At 49.3% G+C, this 19111-nt stretch overlaps 1 protein-coding gene and 2 pseudogenes across 1 annotated transcript; all 3 read right to left on the reverse strand.

Annotated features, from left to right (window-relative positions):
• Window positions 1-915: 915 nt before the first annotated feature.
• On the reverse strand, window positions 916-6783 carry APOC3 (apolipoprotein C3). The gene is made up of 4 exons (XM_083163170.1): window positions 6665-6783; window positions 3804-3877; window positions 2329-2458; window positions 916-1283 (listed from the first exon to the last, which is right to left on the reverse strand). Exons 2-4 carry the CDS (start codon window positions 3853-3855, stop codon window positions 1184-1186), a joined length of 282 nt encoding a protein of 93 aa, XP_083019296.1. The 5' UTR covers window positions 3856-3877; window positions 6665-6783; the 3' UTR covers window positions 916-1183.
• Window positions 6784-12931: 6148 nt separating this feature from the next.
• On the reverse strand, window positions 12932-13140 carry LOC146044431 (U2 spliceosomal RNA; annotated as a pseudogene).
• A 1136-nt stretch (window positions 13141-14276) lies between these two features.
• Window positions 14277-14413, reverse strand: LOC146044435 (U2 spliceosomal RNA; annotated as a pseudogene).
• Window positions 14414-19111: the final 4698 nt, after the last annotated feature.

The following is a 19111-nucleotide window of genomic DNA, read 5'->3' on the forward strand; positions in this document are numbered from 1 at the left end:
AACAATACCAGCAACACCTTTTACCAAAGACTTTTGCTTTTTAGAATTTTATTACATTAAAAGACGCGCCCATTAATCAATTATGTGTGTTTTGCATTATTAATTATACTAGACCATTGTCATATCACTACATATCTGTGTCATCCATATACGACTTTATTTGCATGTACTGTTCCACAGAGTAGTTAGAAGATTAAGGGGGGTATTCAATGATTGTCGTGCTCCTGCAGCCATCTCCCGACGGGGGAGATGGCTGCGGGGCCCTATTCAATGCTGTCTTCCCCGACAGCATTGAAAAGGGGTTCTCGGCAGAACAAGCCCGAAATCACAAGCTGTCGGGCTCGTTTTGCCAAGAAAAGCCAGAAATAGGTGAGCTCCCGCCCGGAGCTCGTCTATTTCTGCCCTCAACTCGTAGCCACGCCCCTTTCTTGCCGCTCGGCGGCAGGGACATTGAATCCCGACCGCCGAGCTCATGTCGAGCAAAGCAAGTACGGGACAGGGGCACGACTGTCCAGCTAGGTCGACAGCCGTACCCCTGACATTGAATACCCACCTTAAACTGAAATAGGCAGGAGATTATGGTGTGGCTGAGAGATGCACTGCTTATCAGTGGCGTAACTATATATTTAGCTCCCCCCTGCCAACAAAATTTGTGGCGCCTCCGCCCCCTTCTTCATGGGCTGTCACCTACGGTATGCAGCTACAGTACACAGCCACCTCCGCCCAAACTGCAAACTGTGTATTAGTACAATACCTGATGTCCTGTATTAGTACAGGACATCATATATTTTTCTGTGCGCCCCAAGACCACTGGCTCCCCCAAGCCTTGGGCTGCCACACCATAGTTATGTTACTGCTGCCAAGGGCCCTTCCTTAAATAATTATTTTCAGTGTAAATAAAGTGACAAAGATAAATTGCGCCGTCCTCAGTGTGGACTTTATTTAAAAAACAGACATTATTTAAAAAAAAAACATTCAGAGCACAGGAGAGAGGCAGGGACAGGTTAGTTGGTGCAGTGGGCGAATGCTGAAGGCTGGGCACGGTACACTTCTTTATGGTAGCACGGCATAAATGAGGCGGTTTGATGGAACAGAGTTGGATCCACCAGCTACAGTACACAGTTACACATGTGAACAGTAGCAAGCATGCAGGAGCCCTCGGTATAGCAAAAATAGAATTTATTTAGAAGGATTTGGTCAGCTGCTCCCATCTCTCCATTGTCTTGGTCATAAACGAGCTGTAGTATGAACTGACAATATCGGCTCCAGCATCGTAGTAGCTACTGAAATAAAATAAAAAAATACCGGTCAGGTTATTTTCTGTCATTAGCATATAATTTACATGGGGCCCAGAGCTGAAACTGGGTGCACAGTAATAGGGCATAAAATGTACTGGGAACACTGAATGTCATAATGTGAATTGACAATACTGTGTTGCATAATGTGCACTGGCGGCCCTACAATGTGGTATAATCTGAATCAGTGCACTACTATGGTTCATGAAATAAACTATGGCACTACTACAGTATATGCTGAATAACATTAAAAACTGTTGCAGAGAGGCATCGCTCTAGAAGCATTAAGCAGGGGCCCATTCAAAATGTTGCTATTGGGTCCACAAAGTTCTGGCTAAACTCCTGGTAGGAGGATGGATGCTCACATGACACTGACTACACTCACACAGTACTGGACACAGTTACAATACTTGGCTTCTTACAATAGGTTCTTGATCATTTTCAGTCTCAAGACCATACTGTATATCCCATATCGCTTACTTGTTGACTTTGGGAAGTCTCAACTCGGGAGGTCCAGAAAGAGAGGAGGAGGCAAGTGGGAAAAAGGGGTTAAGCATCATACAGTGGGGCAGATGTATTAAGCCTTCACAAGAGATAAATGCAAGGGTGATAAGGAGAGATAAACGTCCAGCCAATCACCACCTTACTGACTTTTTCAAACACAGCCTGTAACATGGCAGTTAGCAGGTGATTGGCTGGGCGTTTATCTCTCCTTATCACCCTTGCATTTATCTCTTGTTAAAGCTTAATACATCTGCCCCAGTATGTCTTAAGGCCCCACCCCTGTTATTTTTCTTAGGGATACAAGACTTTGTGACACTGGGTCCAGGGCCTCAATGACCCGATTCATAGCGAGTTATATCATCAAATCCCACATCCTGTCATGGTCACGTTCTTCCCACTTTGTGGCTGGCTAGAGGATATGGTGAACAGCCAGGAGACTCTCCCCCCCATTCCAGGAGTCTCCCGTAACTTCATGGAAAGTGGGCAAGTATACATAATAGTTATACCACCTATATTACATTATTCTTACATAGCTTGTTGTGCCAATGGCATTTCTTTAACTTGGCTCAGGGCATCCGTTGTTTTGGTGGCGACATCACTGGCCAGGTCCTGCACATAGTTGATAGTTGATGACAGGAAGGTTTCCTCTTGCGCAGAGACTGGGCACATGGAAACAAGGGGAACATTAGAACAGCTGATGCCAGATGTTTTTTAAAAATGTCCACATAACAAAAAGCAAAAATACAGCTGGTATTTTATTGATACAGGTTTTACTCTAGTATAACCTTAAGTAAACTCATTGTTTCAAAACAGCATGTGTGTGATTTCTTCAGCTCATCATAACGTGATATATTAGGCAAGTTCAGCATGAGTAGACCGGGAGATGAGTTCACGGAGAGACAATACCAGTGTTTCTCAAACTCAGTCATGGGGGTGAATTTACTAAGATGGGACTTGCACTGAAGATGGGACGTTACCCGTTATGGGCTGGATCGCATCACATGCCTTTTGCGTGCGTTTTGCGTGCGATGCGATCAGAAGGCTGTACAAAAAGTATCTGCAGCAGCACATACTTTTTGTACTGTGTGATGCGATGCCCGCAGGAGCGCGTATCGCATCGTACGGTGCTATCGTGTATGGGCACCTTAACTGTCACATTTTCAAAACTGCTGCATTCATCCCTACTATAGACCCACAGGTTGTCTGAGAAACATGAACTGTTGGTAGATCTTGAGGACAGGTTTGGCCACCCCTGCTCTAGAGGATATAGTAAAAGATATAGCTCAGAAGGGTCCTGTTTTGAGCAATATCTTTTACCATTTAGTTTAGTGTGTACACTCAATATAGTTAACGATGGGTGTCACTTTGTCAGCTCAAGCCCTCGGGACTAGGGATGGCCATCGACTATCGATGTTCCTAAACCATTGATGGTTGGGACCTAGTGCTCGATGATTTGGGCATCGATGGATGGCTTCTGATGGTAAAAGTTGTGGGCGCATGCGCACTGCTTGAGCAGCGTCGTTGCGTCCAGCGGCATCCCGGTGGGCAGCCCGCACCGCCGTAAGGTGCGCGCATGCGCAAAAGAAACTTAAACTGGATTGATGGCTAAAGTTTCTTCTGCACATGCGCACGGATCCTGGCCGAGCAGGCTGCCCGCAGCGACCCTTCCTGTTGCTCTGCGCATGCGCGGCTAAGCGATGGCAGGAACCATCGATGGTGTGAGATAGAATGGTTTATAGCCATTGATGGTTCCTGCTCTAGAAGCCATCGATGGCAACCATCGATGGGGGATGTGCCGATGGCCATCCCTACTTGGGACACACTAGCATTGCATGTTTTCCAGTTCTTCGCACAGAATCTCAGAAGTGATATCATTATCCCACCTGTGCTCCAGCAAAGAGATATGGAAAACATGCACTGGATTGCAATTGGGAATCACTGGGTAAAGAAATACTGTGAAGTAACAGGGCAATGGGGTTCGTTTGCTGAAGTAGAAGGTCTCACCTGTACAGGCAGCCAGAAGAACAAGTACCGCAGAGATAACAAACAGCTTCATGGTTAGATTATTACCAGATGTTCTGTGAACAGAAAAAATAGCAAAACATTATATGGAGAACACATTTAGCTCATGTCTTACATAAAGAGCCAGAACCATGATGTAGGAAGGAAAAAACTCACCAATGATGAAGTCACTTCCATTCTAAATTATTTCAGTTATATTGGGCCAGATGCACTAAGCTTCAGAAGCAGTGGCGGTTTTTACCTATCTGTAGGGTTACCAACTCATCCCTTTAATTCCGGACACATTAATTACACAGGTTCTGTGGCTGGCTGACTTCAAGACTCCATTTCACCTGGATTTAAACTGCCACAGAACCTGTGTAATTAATATGTGTCCTAAATTAAAGGGATGAGGTGGTAACCCTACCTATGGGCTGCAGGGCTGCACCCCTCCCAGCTAAAATCCGCCACTGTGTGAAGACAGATGCAGTCTGTGAGACTGCACTGGCTTTACTGTGACTGGTAGTGGCTTTTTATTGGAATTCCGACCTGCCAGTCACCCAAGGCAGTCCCATTGGGAGATGTTCCCTGCCTCTACGGTCTGCAGCGGCGGTAGCCCATAAAAAGTTCTGCATATGCTTAGTACTGGGGACAATATTGTGAATGTGCTGGACCGGGGACCAGGAATATACTTCTATGTCATTGCAGCAGCCCCCCTTCTCCTCAGAGGTAAGAGCCACCACTGTTCAGAAGTGATAAAATGGAGAGTGATAAACAACCAACCAATCAGCTCATAACTTCCATGTCACAGGCTGTGTTTGAAAAATGTCAGGCAGGAGCTGATTGGCTGGCTGTTTATCACTCTTCATTTTATCACTTTTGAAGCTTAGTGCATCTGGCCCAATTTAACTGAAATCATTTTTTTTAAATTTTAATTGCTAAGCACTGGTGGCTTACCACACATTGCTGGGTGTGTATGGGTGATCGAGGCAACTGCTTAGCAGCTAAGCTCACATCTCAACATGTGTATGTCCCTTTGTGGCTACTCCTGTGCCTGCTGGAGGACTGTTATTTTGATGCTTCATGAGGTCATTAGGAGGTACAGGGTAAGTCCACTGACCATTGGAGTGGTCATGTCACAACTACAGGGAGCATGGTGGCTGATTCTGGTTAACTCGGTAAGCTGTGAGGATCGCAGCTTACCGAGTACCAGAGAGCCCACCTGCCGTCGAGTCCCATTACTCTCATGCAAGGGAATGTGTAACGAAGACACATCCCTCACATGCAGCTGCTGCAGGAGAATCCTTCCCTGGTCCCCGGCCATCAAATGATTTTTTCTGGGCTCTCAAATAAAAGTCAGCGGAGACTGACTTTTATTTGCGTTTGCCGGGAAGACAGGGTGGGCGGCTGACGTCATATGACAGATAGTAGATAATAGACAGAATCGATTGGTTGCTATAAGCAACATCCCATCTTCAATAGAATGCCCATCATTATCTAAAATTAGGAATTACAGACGCTCTGCGGTTTAAACGCAAACACACAAACAAACATTATACAGAAAACACAAGAATGAATGTTCAGGCATTGTTGAATCAAATAAATAAGGTTGTTATGGGGCAGAAGGTTGGGTTACAGAGGGTAAATCTAAAGGTCCATAAACACTGGGTGATTATGCCCAGCGTTTATGGATAAGGATGATGGGGGAAATCGATAGGCTGAAAATCGCTCTGTGCATACACACTGAGCGATTTTCACCCTTCTGAGTGATTTTTACCAGACTGGATGGCATTCCATAGCAGGACGCTATGGAAAGCCATCCGCCCCATCGCTCATCTGCTGGTAATACCATGGCAGTGGCCAGCGATGATGTGGGAGGCGCACCAGCACTCATCACCGGGCCGTACACACTGTGCTCAAACGCCTAAACTGAGCTGCTTTCAGCTCAAAATCTCCCGGTGTGTACAGGCCTTTAGTAGGTCTGAAATCTGTAACCAATAAATCATGCTAATGATTGGGGTGCATACAGAACCACTACTGCATAGAAATCAGTTTAAATCCATTGAACTTCTTCCAACCAGGTTATTTTTGGTGCACTGAAATATGGTAATAAACATTATTTAATTGCAGGCTTGATGAATATTATAGCTGCAGAATTTGCAAACAAAACCTATGCAGTTCCAAGAGTTCTAGCGATGCCACACACATCCCTAGGGGCCATATAGTATGTTATAAGCCATGGAAAGAGATAACGAGGAGAGAGACAAAGTACCAGCCAATCGGCAACTAACTGTCATGTTACGGACCGTGTTTGAAAAATGACAGTAGCTGGTTAGTTTGCACTTTGTCTCTGCCCAACTCTTAGTACATCTGCCCAATGTTCCCTCTAATTTTTACGAAGGCTGTGTGCGGCAAAAGATTTTGGCTATGCAACTTTTGTGCGTCACTTATATAACTGGAAAATGACGTTCAGCATTTGTGTTAACTTTACTTCAAACTGATATTAAACATTTAAACATTCAAAACACAGCACACAATGTAGTTAATGGGTGAAACACATTAATTGAGTCCACAACTGCAAAAAGGGACCACTGCTGCTTAGTGCGCTCTGTTCTAATGTCTGTGCGCACGCTCGTTGAGCTGTGTGCGCGCGCACGCACGCACAGCTCAGAGGGAACACTGCATCTGCCCCAATATTGGTAATCAATACTGCAATGCATCAGCAGATCTAGTAACAGCATCCCCATTCTGTATACTGAGTATAGAACATTCCATTCGCAGTTGTATTGCAATAACATAGACTAAATAATAAGTCCATTTCCTATTCCACATCTCTCTATATGGAATCTGCAGCTGACACTTACCCTGCACTGCGCACCTTGAGCTTTGTCCAGTCTCTGGGTACAGCATACAGGTGCCTCTGTTATATAGTGGCTTGCACAGGGCCTAGCGAGGAGGGCAGGGGGTGTGGTGTGTGTGAAAGGGGTGAAGGTTGCAGAGTCAGGGCAGAATCTGTCTTGCCATAACTGAGAATATCTGCTGACTGCCTAGTGTCGGAGAGTTAGTGACGGATCCACTGATAGGAATTAATCCTAAATTCTATAGGTTTTATCAAAATACAGTATGCACATATATTTAAACTGCAGTGCAATTCCCAAGATGTATCGTGTACATATATTACATTTAAGTTTGTCCTTACAATTGTAATACAAATAGGTACAAGTGTGACCCATGTCTGGGGGAGAGGTAGAAGAACATAGTAAAGACCCTGTAATTCAATGTAAACATTGGTCTTTTTTATACCCTGGATACTTTATGGAATACAGTAGAACTATTTAAGAATATACATGGTCTCTTGTGGTCAGGATAACGTTAAACATACCATAATATAATAATAAACACACAAACATAATAGATCCAGAACTGTTCTCTGACCTCATGGTAAGGATCCTGTCTCTTCTTCCTTGTAGCTGTTCTCTGGTCCAGTGCACTGATTGAGGACTCAGATATACACACACAGCAAACTTGGTAGAAGAAGTTGCTACCACTGGGCATGTGTCCCATGATGTAGAGGAAGCTCTAGTAATCATTCTATGGCGGTTATTCTGGTATGTTCGCAAGGCCCGTACGTTCGCACAGGGACCGATGTTTGGTGTATGCGCATGAGCAGCTGCATTTCTGCCCACGTGCATACACTGGGTGCGTGCAGCCACGGCGAACAGACATTGCGGATGGGGGGCATGGGGCGGCGGCAGATAGTCGCGCCCTTGGGAACGCCCAGCGTTTAAATGGGCCCTCCCATGAAAATGCTGGGCATTCCCATGGAAATCGCCCTGTGACATGGGCACCGGGGGCAGGCAGCTGACATCACCGGATGTCAGCTGCCTGCCTACTTCCTTCTGAATGCCCACGCACACCTAAGGTTGCCTCAGAGCAACCTTAGATGTGCATGTGCCATCCACATCATTCGATGGTGGGCAACCATCAAAGAATGTGGGTGTTCCCCCACAGCCTGCAAATGGATGTTTACGTTAAACTTGCTTTTGCAGCCTGTGTGTACGAACGCGGCATGTGAGGGGGGCGTGTGTATCAGCATTCGCAGGGTGGCGTCTGGTGGACTCCTAAGGCTGCGAATAACGTCCTTTATACCATTGCTATTTTTGAGCCATTTGCCAAGTGGAGGAAAGTTTCCAGGCAACTGTAGTCCTTTTATGAAGGCAAGGTACACCACATGTGAACATGAATAATCTTTATCACCATGGAGCTGCAGTTGGGTCATTCAAGGAGGACGTACCCTACTGACACAATCCCTTGTTTTTCATCATTAGAGAGGGTGGATTCGGTAATCTCCTGTGTGGTTGACCACAAACAATGGTCTCAGTGAAAAAATATAACATTTATTATAAAATAATAAAATTGTTGACCCACAAACACTCTATGGGTGATGGAATAATGAGTACATCGCCTGAAAGGTGGACAAAGGGCCCCATGTCGATGCTACTATGTGACAGACAAGTACAACAGAAAACAGTAGAAAGAACAAAACTGCGCAAGATTGGAATTAGGGATGGCCATCGACCATCGATGATTAGAAATCATCGATGGTTTATGGCCAATGTCAAATAGTTTTGCCATCGATGGGGTGAACCAGATTGTTTCCCACCATCGATGCAAAGCTTAAACGAATAGTTTCGTTTTTTGCCTTTTCCCTAAAGTGCTGGGACACTGAGCATAGCTCCGCCCCCGACACCCGCGAAGCCACGCCCTTGCATTTTGATTGGCCTCACAGAAAATGGATGACCATTGATATACAAAACCATTGATGGTCATCCATTGAATAGTTATACACTATCGATGGCCTGTTGCACGTTTGATGGCAACCATCGATGGCAAAGGCAACGATGGCCATCCCTAACTGGAATACTATTATAACAATACATTTTTTTTGCGTAATAAGAACAATTTTAATAATAAGCTATTAAAGTTGATTTGTGGCCACAATCATAAAAAACATAAAAAAACATCAGCAACACAACCTAATAAGAAATAATAAAAAGTCATTTCAACAGTCACCAAGGCAGATAATTTAGTACCCAGCCATTAGTACAAGATAAACAGCCTATGGGTTAGTAACATAAGTTCATTTGTTAGTTAGTTTTAATGCTCAAAATGTTTCCAAGCAATTCCGTACTGTCACAAAGGTGACAAACTTATCCTTGCGTAGTTTATTAGGATTAGTGGGTTATTGCAGGTTTGTATACACCAGGGGTCTTCAACCCATGGCCCGCGGGCCACAAGTGGCCCGCTGAGTTGTTTTGACTGGCCCGCCTGGAAATGCCGTTTAAAAAAAAAACAACCCTGTAAGTGCCGTTTAAAAAAGCCAAAACCTTCCATGCTCATCCCTTTACATGGGGGATGCGGCGAAGGAGGACATGCAGTGGCTGGGGTGGACGGGACATGCACATTGTGGATTTCCTGAAGCTGCGCACACGTCCCACCCGCGCTCTTTCAGAGAAGACAGCAGCCCCGTGACAACCGGCTCCAGACCTCTGATGCTGCGCACCCGTCCCTGCCTGCCTCCTTCTCATTGAAGACAGCCGCCGCCGCCAGCTGGAGCAGCCCTCTGAAAGGGAAATTCGGAGATTAAGGCAGGTTTCTTAAGGGAAGGTGAGCTGCCTGCCTGCAATGCGGTGCTGACTGGGGGGATGAGATGGCTGCAATGTTGTGCTGAATATTGGGGGAGGGGAGCATCTGGCTGTGCAGTGCTGACTATGGGGGAGGGGGGCTGGCAGTGCTGTGCTGATTATCAATGGGGGGGCTGTGCAGAGATGCCTATGTTTGGGGGGGAGGGAGCTGTGCTGTCTATCTATGAAGTGCTGTGCTTTATGTGCTGGCTATCTAGAATTACCCCTTTCTGACCAGGGACACTACTGGTGGCATTTTATGAGGGACACTACTGGTGGCATTTTATAAGGGACACTACTGGTGGCATTTTATGAGAGGCACTGCTGCGGGCATCATATGTATAAGCAGGAGTATTGGGGGCTTTATAGTGCAATGGGCATCATGGTGTGTGGCATAATGTGTAATGGGCATTACGGTGTGTGGCACAATGCGTAATGGGCATTACAGATAAACAGTGTATATTGATTTAAGTAGCCTGTCATTGCTTGGGCTTGATTTGTGAGGAGTTCTAGGTCACTGTGTGGGCCTTCATGTTTATATGTCACTGTGCGGCCTTTAGCCAGCCAACTTAAGTGTGGAAGGACAACAACCATTCCTGCGGTAACCAATATCTGGTCATGCAGGTTGCAAAAGTGAAATGTCAGTTAATGGTTTTCCTGCTAGTTCACATGCTTATAATTAGGCCACACCCCTTTTGGGGTTGCGCGCGCCAATGTCTCCAATATGATATTATGTATGGGGGAGCTGCATTTTTTTTCTTTTTGCACTGGGACCCTAATTGTCTAGAAATAGCCCTGCTGCTGATTATATATTGGGGGCAAGGTTTATGTGTATGGGCAGCTGTGCCAACTATGTATGCAGGGGCTGTGATGTCTATCCATAGACTGTGCTAAATACCACAGTAGAGATTAGTGGCCCTCGGGCTTCGTTGAATTTTTTAATGTGGCCCACACTGTCGGAAAGGTTGAAGACCCCTGGTATACACAGTCATTAGTGACAAGCCATAGGGTTACCTTGCTATACATGCATTTTCAGTTCATGTCTGGCCAGACAGATGAGAAAAGCATACCTTGTAATAATGCAGTAGAACAGATGTTGCCTTGTGCCTCCCAGTTGCTGATGCTGAATGTCCTTATATGCAAGTTTGAAAAAACTCAGGAGCCCGAGGTGTGCTCCCCACCACCAGTGCTGTGCCTAAACACGTGCAAAGGAGGCCGTGCGATCGAATGGGTCCGTCTCCGAAGAGACAGGGCCCCGTTTTTCCCCTAACCCCTCTCAACCATAAGGCCGAAGAGGGGAAAATAGGGAACGGTGGGTCCTCTTCGCCGAAGCTTAGAGAGACCCTCATTCCTCAACCCCCGAAAGGGTTAGGACGGTGGGTCCTCCGCACCCCGTGGTTTGGAGAGACCCGCTGTGGACTTCCCTCCGCCTTACGGCTCGGGGTCGTCCTCGGGGGGGCACGAAGCTCTCCCCAAAAGGCGAGAGCTTCGGCACATTGGGGAAATGGAAGGCCCGAAAGGGTCGACCACACTGCCCAAAAAAACGTGACAAACTACAAAAAAACAAGGAACGTGAAAAGTGACAAACGTGAGAGGGGGAAGAGAAATAAATAATAAAGGACCCTAGCCAGAAGGCCAGGGTGGGGGTGTGAAAAATTGTCCTACCCCATCCAAAAGGACGAGGTAAGGACGTGAAGCGCATACCTAGAGGGAAAGTGCGCAGTGCTAGTGCTTACTAGTGCATGGTGATTTTGGGATCACCCGTGCATGTTCAGGACCCCCGAGTTTCCCCGGGGGCACAGTGCAGCCTCGGACTCCAAGCAGCCAGCCAGTCAGCGTCCGACCAAGTGTTTCTCCGTCTCAACAGCAGGCACTTTCCAGCCCCTGGCATGGGAATGGGTACTCCACTGGGCTTTTCGAAAGACTCCCTTAGGGGCTGCACCCCCCTCGGAAGAGCAATCTACTCAGTCCCAGTGTTTCTCCGCTCCCAGGGTTAAGATACTAAGCTGAGCTTTTCGCTGTGCCCAGGCCGGAGGCTCTGTTTCCCCCGACCTGGACCAATCTACTCGGTCTCAGCTTTTCTCCGCTCCCTGGGAATGGATACTAGACTGAGCCTTTCGCTGTCTCATCCTTCGGGGGCTACAAACCCCGTCAAGAGAGTCAAACTACTAGGCCCAGTGTTTCTCCCCCCCTCTTACCAGTGGATTTACGGAAACAACACCTCCTACCAAAGGCAGAGGTGAAGATACTCAGTGAGACTTTTCACTGCTCCCGGGAAAAAACAGAGGGGTCCCACACCCTCCGCCCATCAGAGCAGCTACTCAGTCCAACCTTTCTCTATTCTCTGCCAGAGGCCAGTCCATACCCACTGATAAGAATAGATGAGTTTGAAGAAACTCAGGGAGCCCGAGGTGTGCTCCCACCACCACCAGTGACGTGACTAAACGCGTGCACAGGGGGCAGCCGTACAGAACTTGTGGCCCTCTCCCAAAGGAGAAAGGCCCCATGGTTCCCCTAACCCCCCTCAACCATAAGGCCGAGGAAGGGAAAAAAGGGATCGGTGGGTCCTCTTCGCCGAAGCTCAGAGGGACCCGCGTTTCCTCCACCCCCGGAAGGGTTTCGGACGGTGGGTCCTCCGCACCCGAAGGTTTGGAAGGACCCGCTTAGGCTTCCCTCCGCCTTGCGGCTCGGGGTTGCCCTTGAGGGAACTGGGACTCTCCCCAAAAGGTGAAGAGTCCCAGTCACGTTTGGGGAACGGAAGGCCCGTTAGGGACAGCCGCACTACCCAAATGAAAAAACGTGACAATCTAACGAAAAACGTGAAGTGCAAAACGTGCAAATCATAAAAAGAAAAGAATAAGGCCCTAGCCAAAAGGCCGGGGGGGGGGGGTGTGAAAAATTGTCCTACCCCATCCAAAAGGACAGGGTAAGGACGTGAAGCGCTAACCTAAAGGGAAGTGCGCAGTGCAAGTGCCATTCGTGCAAGGTGACTTGGGATCACCCGTGCATGTCCGGCACCCCCGAGTTTCCCCGGGGGCACAGTGCAGCCTCGGACTCCAGGCAGCCAGCCAGTCAGCGTCCGACCAAGTGTTTCTCCGTCTCACCAGCAGGTACTTTCCAGCCCCTGGCATGGGAATGGGTACTCCACTGGGCTTTTCGAAAGACTCCCTTAGGGGCTGCACCCCCCTCGGAAGAGCAATCTACTCAGTCCCAGTGTTTCTCCGCTCCCAGGGTTAAGATACTCGGCTGAGCTTTTCGCGGTCTCCCCATCAGAGGCTACGAACCTCTGGAACAGGAGCCATCTACTCAGTCCCAGCCTTTTCTCCGCTCCCTGGGAATGGATACTAGACTGAGCCTTTCGCTGTCTCATCCTTCGGGGGCTACGAACCCCGTCAAGAGAGTCAAACTACTAAGCCCAGTGTTTCTCCCCCCCTCCTACCAGTGGGTTTACGGAGCCTCCTACCACTGGCAGAGGTGAAGATACTTAGTGAGACTTTTCACTACTCCCGGGAAAAAACAGAGGGGTCCCACACCCTCCGCCCATCAGAGCAGCTACTCAGTCTCACCTTTCTCTATTCTCTGCCAGAGGCCAGTCCATACCCAACTGATAAGAACAGATACTACACTTGATCTTAGCCAAAAGGCCGAGAAGCGATATAAGTTTGAAGAAACTCAGGGAGCCCGAGGTGTGCTCCCACCACCACCAGTGCTGTGCCTAAACACGTGCAAAGGGGGCAGCCGTACGAACGTGTGGGCCCTCTCCCAAAGGAGAAAGGCCCCATGGTTCCCCTAACCCCCCTCAACCATAAGGCCGAGGAAGGGAAAAAAGGGATCGGTGGGTCCTCTTCGCCGAAGCTCAGAGGGACCCGCGTTTCCTCCACCCCCGGAAGGGTTTCGGACGGTGGGTCCTCCGCACCCGAAGGTTTGGAGAGACCCGCTTAGGCTTCCCTCCGCCTTGCGGCTCGGGGTTGCCCTCGAGGGAACCGGGACTCTCCCCAAAAGGTGAAGAGTCCCAGTCACGTTTGGGGAACGGAAGGCCTGTTAGGGACAGCCGCACTACCCAAATCAAAAAAACGTGACAAACTAACGAAAAACGTGAAGTGCTCAAAAGTGCAAATCAAAGAAATAAATAAAAGAGGCCCTAGCCAGAAGGCCGGGGTGGGGGTGTAAAAAATTGTCCTACCCCATCCAAAAGGACGAGGTAAGGACGTGTAGCCTAACCTAGAGGGAAGTGCGCAGTGTGTGTGCCATTCAGTGCATGGTGCTGGACATCACCAGTGCAAATCAGGCACCCCCGAGTTTCCCCGGGGGCACAGTGCAGCCTCGGGCTCCAGGCAGCCGACCCTTCAGCGTCTGACCAAGCTTTTCTCTGTCTCACCAGCAGGCATTTTCCAGCCCCCGGCATGGGAATGGGTACTCCACTGGGCTTTTCGAAAGACTCCCTTAGGGGCTGCACCCCCCTCGGAAGAGCAATCTACTCAGTCCCAGTGTTTCTCCGCTCCCAGGGTTAAGATACTAGGCTGAGCTTTTCGCGGTCTCCCCATCAGAGGCTACGAACCTCTGGAACAGGAGCCATCTACTCAGACCCAGCCTTTCTCCGCTCCCTGGGAATGGATACTAGACTGAGCCTTTCGCTGTCTCATCCTTCGGGGGCTACAAACCCCGTCAAGAGAGTCAAACTACTAAGCCCAGTGTTTCTCCCCCCCTCCTACCAGTGGGTTTACGGAGCCTCCTACCACTGGCAGAGGTGAAGATACTTAGTGAGACTTTTCACTGCTCCCGGGAAAAAACAGAGGGGTCCCACACCCTCCGCCCATCAGAGCAGCTACTCAGTCCCACCTTTCTCTATTCTCTGCCAGAGGCCAGTCCATACCCAACTGATAAGAACAGATACTACACTTGATCTTAGCCAAAAGGCCGAGAAGCGATATAAGTTTGAGTTTGAAGAAACTCAGGGAGCCCGAGGTGTGCTCCCACCACCACCAGTGACGTGACTAAACGCGTGCACAGGGGGCAGCCGTACAGAACTTGTGGCCCTCTCCCAAAGGAGAAAGGCCCCATGGTTCCCCTGACCTCCCTCAGCCATAAGGCCTAGAAAGGAAAAAAGGGATCGGTGGGTCCTCTTCGCCGAAGCTTAGAGAGACCCGCGTTTCCTCCACCCCCGGAAGGGTTTCGGACGGTGGGTCCTCCGCACCCGAAGGTTTGGAGGGGCCCGCTTAGGCTTCCCTCCGCCTTGCGGCTCGGGGTTGCCCTCGAGGGAACCGGGACTCTCCCCAAAAGGTGAAGAGTCCCAGTCACGTTTGGGGAACGGAAGGCCCGTTAGGGACAGCCGCACTACCCAAATGAAAAAACGTGACAAACTAACGAAAAACGTGGAGTGCAAAACGTGCAAATCATAAAAAGAAAAAGAATAAGGCCCTAGCCAAAAGGCCGGAGAAGCGATATAAGTGTAGCACCAACTGCTGATAAGCACATTTCTGCAGGTACAGGCTGTCACTCTTAGCATGCAAAACCATACCTCCCAACTGTCACGATTACAGCGGGACAGTCCCGATTTTCGGGTCCTGTCCCGCTGTCCCACCCGTGGCAGGCATTGTCCCGCTGCGGGGGGTGGCAGTTGGGAGACCCCCCAATCTAATAGAATAGACGCTGTGCGCATGCGCACAGCGTCTATTCTCGTATTAAAAGGAGGTCACGGCTAATTAGCATAAGCCGCACCCTCATTTGCATATGCCCCGCTCCCTTTTCTAGTGTCCCTATTTCATCAGCACAGAAGTTGGGAGGTATGGCAAAACGAAGATTGGGTGGTTGAGCTGTAACGTGTTTTCCCGCCTACTGTAAGCATCAGCGGCTTCTTCAGAGAGAATTTTTGGGTAGTACAACAGAAAACTGTGCCCTGGTTGATGCTATGGTGCAGGTTTACCCTTACCTGCTAGGTATTACCGGACCCCTGCTTCCAGTGGTATGACGCTCCGACAGTCGGGATTCAGACGGACAGCATACAATAATATGAATCCTGATTGCCGCTACCCTGACGGGGGGAGAGTGGAAAAAAGCCCATGCGAACTTGTTGGCCATGGACCCCAAGAGGGAGAATAGTCCCTGTCAGCCCGATAGGTTGAACTCGATGGACCAACGTCTTTTTTCAACCTAAATTACTATATTACTGTGTTAGTTGGGATTCTGACTGTGGTGCATTTAACAGTCAGGATTGTCGTTATACTGACCGTCGGAATCCTAACTGTCAGATTGTCATCCTGGACCCCAAGAAAATAAGCCATATGGAGGACAGTCCTGGATGCAATAACGCAGTCAGATAATTCTGTTGGGACCTCTTAAACATGAAGAGGTAGGGTGACATCAAATGTATCCTAAAGCCAAGATGGCTGAGGAACATCTCAGGACATGGGGTATGGATCATTAGGTCACTACAATGTTAGTCGACACCATTAGGTTGACATGCATTTAGGTCGACATGCAGGAAGGTCGACATGAGTCTAGGTCGACATGGTCATTAGGTCAACATGGGTTAGATCGACAGTCAAAAGGTCGACATGGGGTTTTTCACATTTTTTGTCCCGCATGTCGACACAGTCGACATGGACACTGAAACGCTGCGCTCGCCATGCTTCGGGCACAGTGCCTCGCTACACTTGGCACACTATTTTATTCTCCCACCACGCCCTACTGGATGGTAGGGCACAGGGTCGGACTGGCCCGGCGGGGAGCCGGGGAAATCCCCAGTGGGCCCTACCGATTCGTAGCCACTTCCTCTTTTGCATGGCTACGCTCACTATCCGCCGCCGCTTCAGAGGGGAGGGGAGGAGAGCGCTCAGCTCAGGGCGCATATCTCCTAGTCCTTCCCTTCACTCTCTGTATATGATATTGTCCCTGTACGTGCCGTCAGCCAATCGGAGCTTGCAGGCCGGCTCCTGATTGGCTGCAGGACCATGAGCCAATCAGAGATCATGGGCCGGCAGCCAATCAGGAGCCAGCCCGCGAAATATGATTGGCTGACAGAGAAAGACTCATAGAAACAGTGAGGGGGAAGGAGATATGCATCCTGCGCTGAGCGCTCCCCTCCACTCTAAAGCGGCGCGGTGGCACTGGCTTTAGGAGACACAGAACAGCAGGCCAGGGGGGTGTGGGCAGGAGGGGCATGTACTGCGCTCCCCCCGCCCCCCTGCCCCCCCTCCCTAACAGCAGCAGCAGCAGATGGAGACAACAACAATGGTGAGTTGCTGGTGGGAAATTCTGGCACTGTGGGGCATTTGTGTATTTGGCACTGTGGGGGAATATCTGGCACTGTGGGGGCCAGGGACGTGCAGTCAGGGGAGGCAGGGGAGGCAGTGCCTCCCCTGTCATTAATGATTAATATAATAAAACAATACAAAGAAAATACTTATGACACATATTATGTGTCATATGTATATGCTTTGTATTATTATAATACTTTTTTCCCCATTTTCCTTTATTTTTAATAGTTTAGGAGGCACCAAGTGTGGTGCCTCCCGTTGCCTACTGTATAGTATTAGAAACAGGGAGGGTGCAGTGGGAGGGACCGAGCACCGGGCTGCAAAACCCCATTAAAAAAAGGTGCATATGCGGCACCTATAGCAGTGCCTCGGTGACAGGGATGTGCTTTCTGCCTATATGAAAGCACACCCCTGTCACTGCGGCAGATGTGATTGGGGATGGTGGCGCCTCCTCAGTGACAGGGGCGTGCTTTCATATAGGCAGAAAGCACGTTCCTTACTGTCACTGAGGCTCTATCTATACAGTAAGTGCCGCTTATATAGGCGGACGGCACTGGGGGCCATTGGGGGGGAATGGGCGCATGGAGCCAGGCTGATAGCTCTGGCCACCGGCACTGCTTATATAGGCGGACGGCACTGGGAGCCATTGGGGGGGAATGGGCGCATGGAGCCAGGCTGATAGCTCCTGCCATCAGCTGGCCACCGGCACCGCTTATATAGGCGGACGGCACGGGGTGCCGTTGGGGGGGGGAGGGGATGGGCGTACGGAGCCAGGCTGATAGCTCCCGCTATTAGCTGGCCACCGGCGCCACTTATATAGGCGGACGAGCCGCACGAGGTGCCGTTGGGGGGGATGAAATGGGCGCGCGGAGCCAGGCTGAGAGATCGCGTGTAGCAGTGTGCGCCGGTAGCCAGATAATAGCCTGAGCCCGCATCATCTCCTGTCCGGTTCCTGTTCTGCATCTGATCCTGTCTAAATGCTGGGCCAGGGACGTGCTGTGCTGCTTAGGTAAGCAGTATCAGTAAAAGGGTGCTGTGTGTGTGGCAATTGTGGAGGGTGGGGGCTGTGTATATGTTTAGTGACAGATGTGTGTTTGTGTAAAGTAATAGAGGTGTGTGTATGTGTAAAATAATAGAGGTGTGTGTATGTGTAAAGTAATAGAGGTGTGTGTATGTGTAAAATAATAGAGGTGTGTGTATGTGTAAAGTAATAGAGGCGTGTGTATGTGTAAAGTTATATAGTTGTGCACTGTATCTATGTGTTTCTGTAAAATAAGTGTTTTTAAATGAAAGAAGTATACAGTATGGGCCAAATGTACTAGCCTCTGGCCGGTTTCACACACTCCGGCTCCTGCCGGACGGTCAAATCCCGCACGGCCAGGAAGCCGTGCCGCACACAGTAGTTGTGAATGGACACTATTGTGTCCATTCACACGGGACGGTCACGGCTCAGCCGCACGGCTGCAGCCGGATCCCGCCTCTGGAAGGGGCGGCTGCCGGGCTGTGGCCATCCCCTCCATGATAAACTACTGTGTGCGGCACGGCTCCCTGGCCGTGCGGGATTTCACCGTCCGGCAGGAGCCGGAGTGTGTGAAACCGGCCTCTGCGTTCAGTGGTTGTGCAGGATGCCGGCTGAACTCAAGGTTCTTTTAAAGAGGCAGACATTTACAAGGCAAACCCATCCCTTGTAAATGATTGCCCTCTTAAAAAAACCTCGGAGTTCAGCTGGCATCCTGCACAACCACTGCACACAGTCTAGTACATTTGGCCACAAGTGTTTTATTTTTTTTTAAGTAGAAGAGGTATGTGGGCAGACCAATGGGCAGACCCTGTGACAGCTTGGTGGAGCCAGCAACGAGGGGGTATGTGGCAAGTGCTGGGTCCGGGTTGCTTCTGCGCTCCCACACCTGCCTGTCAGCGCAGAAGCAACCCGGACCCAGCTCTCCACACAGACCCCCTTGTCGCTGACTCCACCAGTCCAGTGCCTCACCAACCGCTAACCTCACCGCACGTCACTGGTGGGGGCATATGTGTCTCTGGCACTGTGGGGGCATATGTGTTTCTGGCACTATGGGGGCATATCTGGCACTGTGGGGGCATATTTTTAATGGACATCACATTGTGCGGTGTAATGGGCATCATTGGATGGGGCGTAATGGGCATTACGGTGTGGGGAGCATTGGGTAATTGCCATCACAGTGTGGGGTGTAATGTGTGCGGCATAATGTGTAATTAGCATCACAGTGTGCGATGTATTGAGTAATTAATAGGGAAATATTCACAATTATTTGATTGAATAAGAAAGATCTGTATCCATGTATATATATTTGAGTGAATGAAAAAGAGAGCGCCACACACCTGGAGAAATTTG

This window comes from Crinia signifera, chromosome 19 (assembly GCF_055691185.1).
Source record: "Crinia signifera chromosome 19, ASM5569118v1, whole genome shotgun sequence".
Classification (NCBI taxonomy): Eukaryota; Metazoa; Chordata; class Amphibia; order Anura; family Myobatrachidae; genus Crinia; species Crinia signifera.